Here is a 2,178-nt window from a genome sequence, read left to right on the forward strand (position 1 = left end):
ACATCAGATATTATTATTAATTGATGTTTAGGTGTAGGAAAATTATCCGACAGACTGTTAGTGGACTGTAAAAATGAGGTATATGTTTGATGAAGACGGTGGTTAATTTTTTACTTTCATTTCTTACCCTCTTTAAAGTTAAAAAGGTAATGGTTTATACTATAAATAAAACACTTAATTGAATTGATTTAACCGGCGATCTTTTTGTCCCAAACTTTAACCATAATGAAAATCATTTTTCTGGAAAGATTAAAAAATCTCACCCACCGACACCGACTCACCACCTCCTTTTCAGCAATCCGAATAGATCGACAACACGTGCTTGATTCTCAGAAACGCGTTCTGGGGCTTCATCTCAGCCGTCAGATTGAAATTTCCACCCAACACCTCGATGAATCTAGCCTCAATCTCGTTTCCAGGGGGCTGCCAACTTCGGTTTCTCTTACATTGCCCCTCCCTATATATGCACTTTCTCCCCCACCTTGCCTATATGCCTTACACCCCATCTCTCCTCTCATACTTCACTCTAACATTCCCTTTGAGGTTTTAGGAAAACAGCAGAGGTACCCAACGTTCCTCCTTTTTCTGTTTTAGTTCACTTCTTGTGATATTATTATTGGTATTAGTTTTTGTATGTGGGTCATTTCGTACTTCATGTTTTGCATATGAAATGCTATAAATCTTTGCTATTTCTGCTTTTGAGTTGCAGATCTGCTTGTCTTTTTAGCGTGTTTCTTTAGTGGAATAAAGGATTTATTGAATTGGGTTTTGCAGAAATTAAGGAATGGAGACCTTCCTATTTACCTCGGAGTCTGTGAACGAGGGACATCCCGACAAGCTATGTGATCAGATCTCTGATGCAGTCCTAGATGCCTGTTTGGCACAGGATCCTGAGAGCAAGGTGGCTTGCGAGACCTGCAGCAAGACAAACATGGTGATGGTGTTTGGTGAGATCACTACCAAAGCCAACGTAGACTACGAGAAGATCGTGCGTGACACCTGCCGTGGCATCGGTTTCACATCTGACGATGTGGGTCTGGATGCTGACAACTGCAAAGTGCTGGTTAACATAGAGCAACAAAGCCCTGATATTGCCCAAGGTGTCCATGGCCATCTCAGTAAGCGTCCCGAGGAAATCGGTGCTGGTGACCAGGGCCATATGTTTGGTTACGCCACAGATGAAACCCCTGAATTGATGCCTTTGACGCATGTTTTGGCAACCAGGCTTGGTGCTCGCCTCACTGAAGTTCGCAAGAACGGAACTTGCCCTTGGCTCAGGCCTGATGGCAAGACTCAAGTCACCGTCGAGTATTACAACGATAAGGGTGCCATGGTGCCTGTTCGTGTCCACACCGTGCTCATCTCCACTCAACATGACGAGACCGTGACTAACGATGAGATAGCTGCTGATTTGAAGGAGCATGTCATCAAGCCGGTTATACCCGAGAAGTACCTTGATGAGAAAACCATTTTCCACCTTAACCCGTCAGGCCGTTTCGTCATTGGAGGTCCCCATGGTGATGCTGGTCTCACTGGTCGCAAGATTATCATTGATACTTATGGAGGATGGGGTGCTCATGGTGGTGGGGCTTTCTCTGGTAAAGATCCTACCAAGGTGGATAGAAGCGGGGCTTACATTGTGAGGCAGGCTGCAAAGAGCATTGTTGCTAATGGACTAGCTAGGAGGTGCATCGTGCAAGTCTCCTACGCCATTGGTGTACCTGAACCATTGTCTGTATTTGTGGACACTTACGGTACTGGAAAGATCCCAGACAAGGAAATTCTCAAGATTGTGAAGGAGACCTTTGACTTCAGACCAGGAATGATTGCCATCAATCTTGATCTTAAGAGAGGGGGCAATAGCAGGTTCTTGAAGACTGCTGCGTATGGTCATTTTGGTCGGGATGACCAAGATTTCACTTGGGAGGTTGTCAAGCCACTCAAGTGGGACAAGGTCCAGGCTTAATTGGAGCTTCATCACATTGGTTCTATGTCTGATTTATTTGATCTGCTGTCTGCTACCATATGAGGCTGCTTTTCTTACAATTTCCTTTAATTTCTTTTTTGGGTTTGAAATTTGATTAAAATTTATATTTATGCATATGATATGATATGAGCGATAATGAATGTTATTATTATTACAATTTGAAAGATAATAACAGAAAATGAATTAAAGCA

At 43.3% G+C, this 2,178-nt stretch overlaps 1 protein-coding gene across 1 annotated transcript; it reads left to right on the forward strand.

The window, feature by feature from the left end:
* The first annotated feature begins 293 nt into the window (after positions 1-293).
* On the forward strand, positions 294-2,178 carry LOC107951536 (S-adenosylmethionine synthase-like). Its single transcript, XM_016886609.2, has 2 exons — positions 294-563; positions 775-2,178. Exon 2 carries the CDS (start codon positions 785-787, stop codon positions 1,964-1,966), a length of 1,182 nt encoding a protein of 393 aa, XP_016742098.1. The 5' UTR covers positions 294-563; positions 775-784; the 3' UTR covers positions 1,967-2,178.

This window comes from Gossypium hirsutum, chromosome A02, assembly GCF_007990345.1.
Source record: "Gossypium hirsutum isolate 1008001.06 chromosome A02, Gossypium_hirsutum_v2.1, whole genome shotgun sequence".
In the NCBI taxonomy this organism is placed as follows: domain Eukaryota; kingdom Viridiplantae; phylum Streptophyta; class Magnoliopsida; order Malvales; family Malvaceae; genus Gossypium; species Gossypium hirsutum.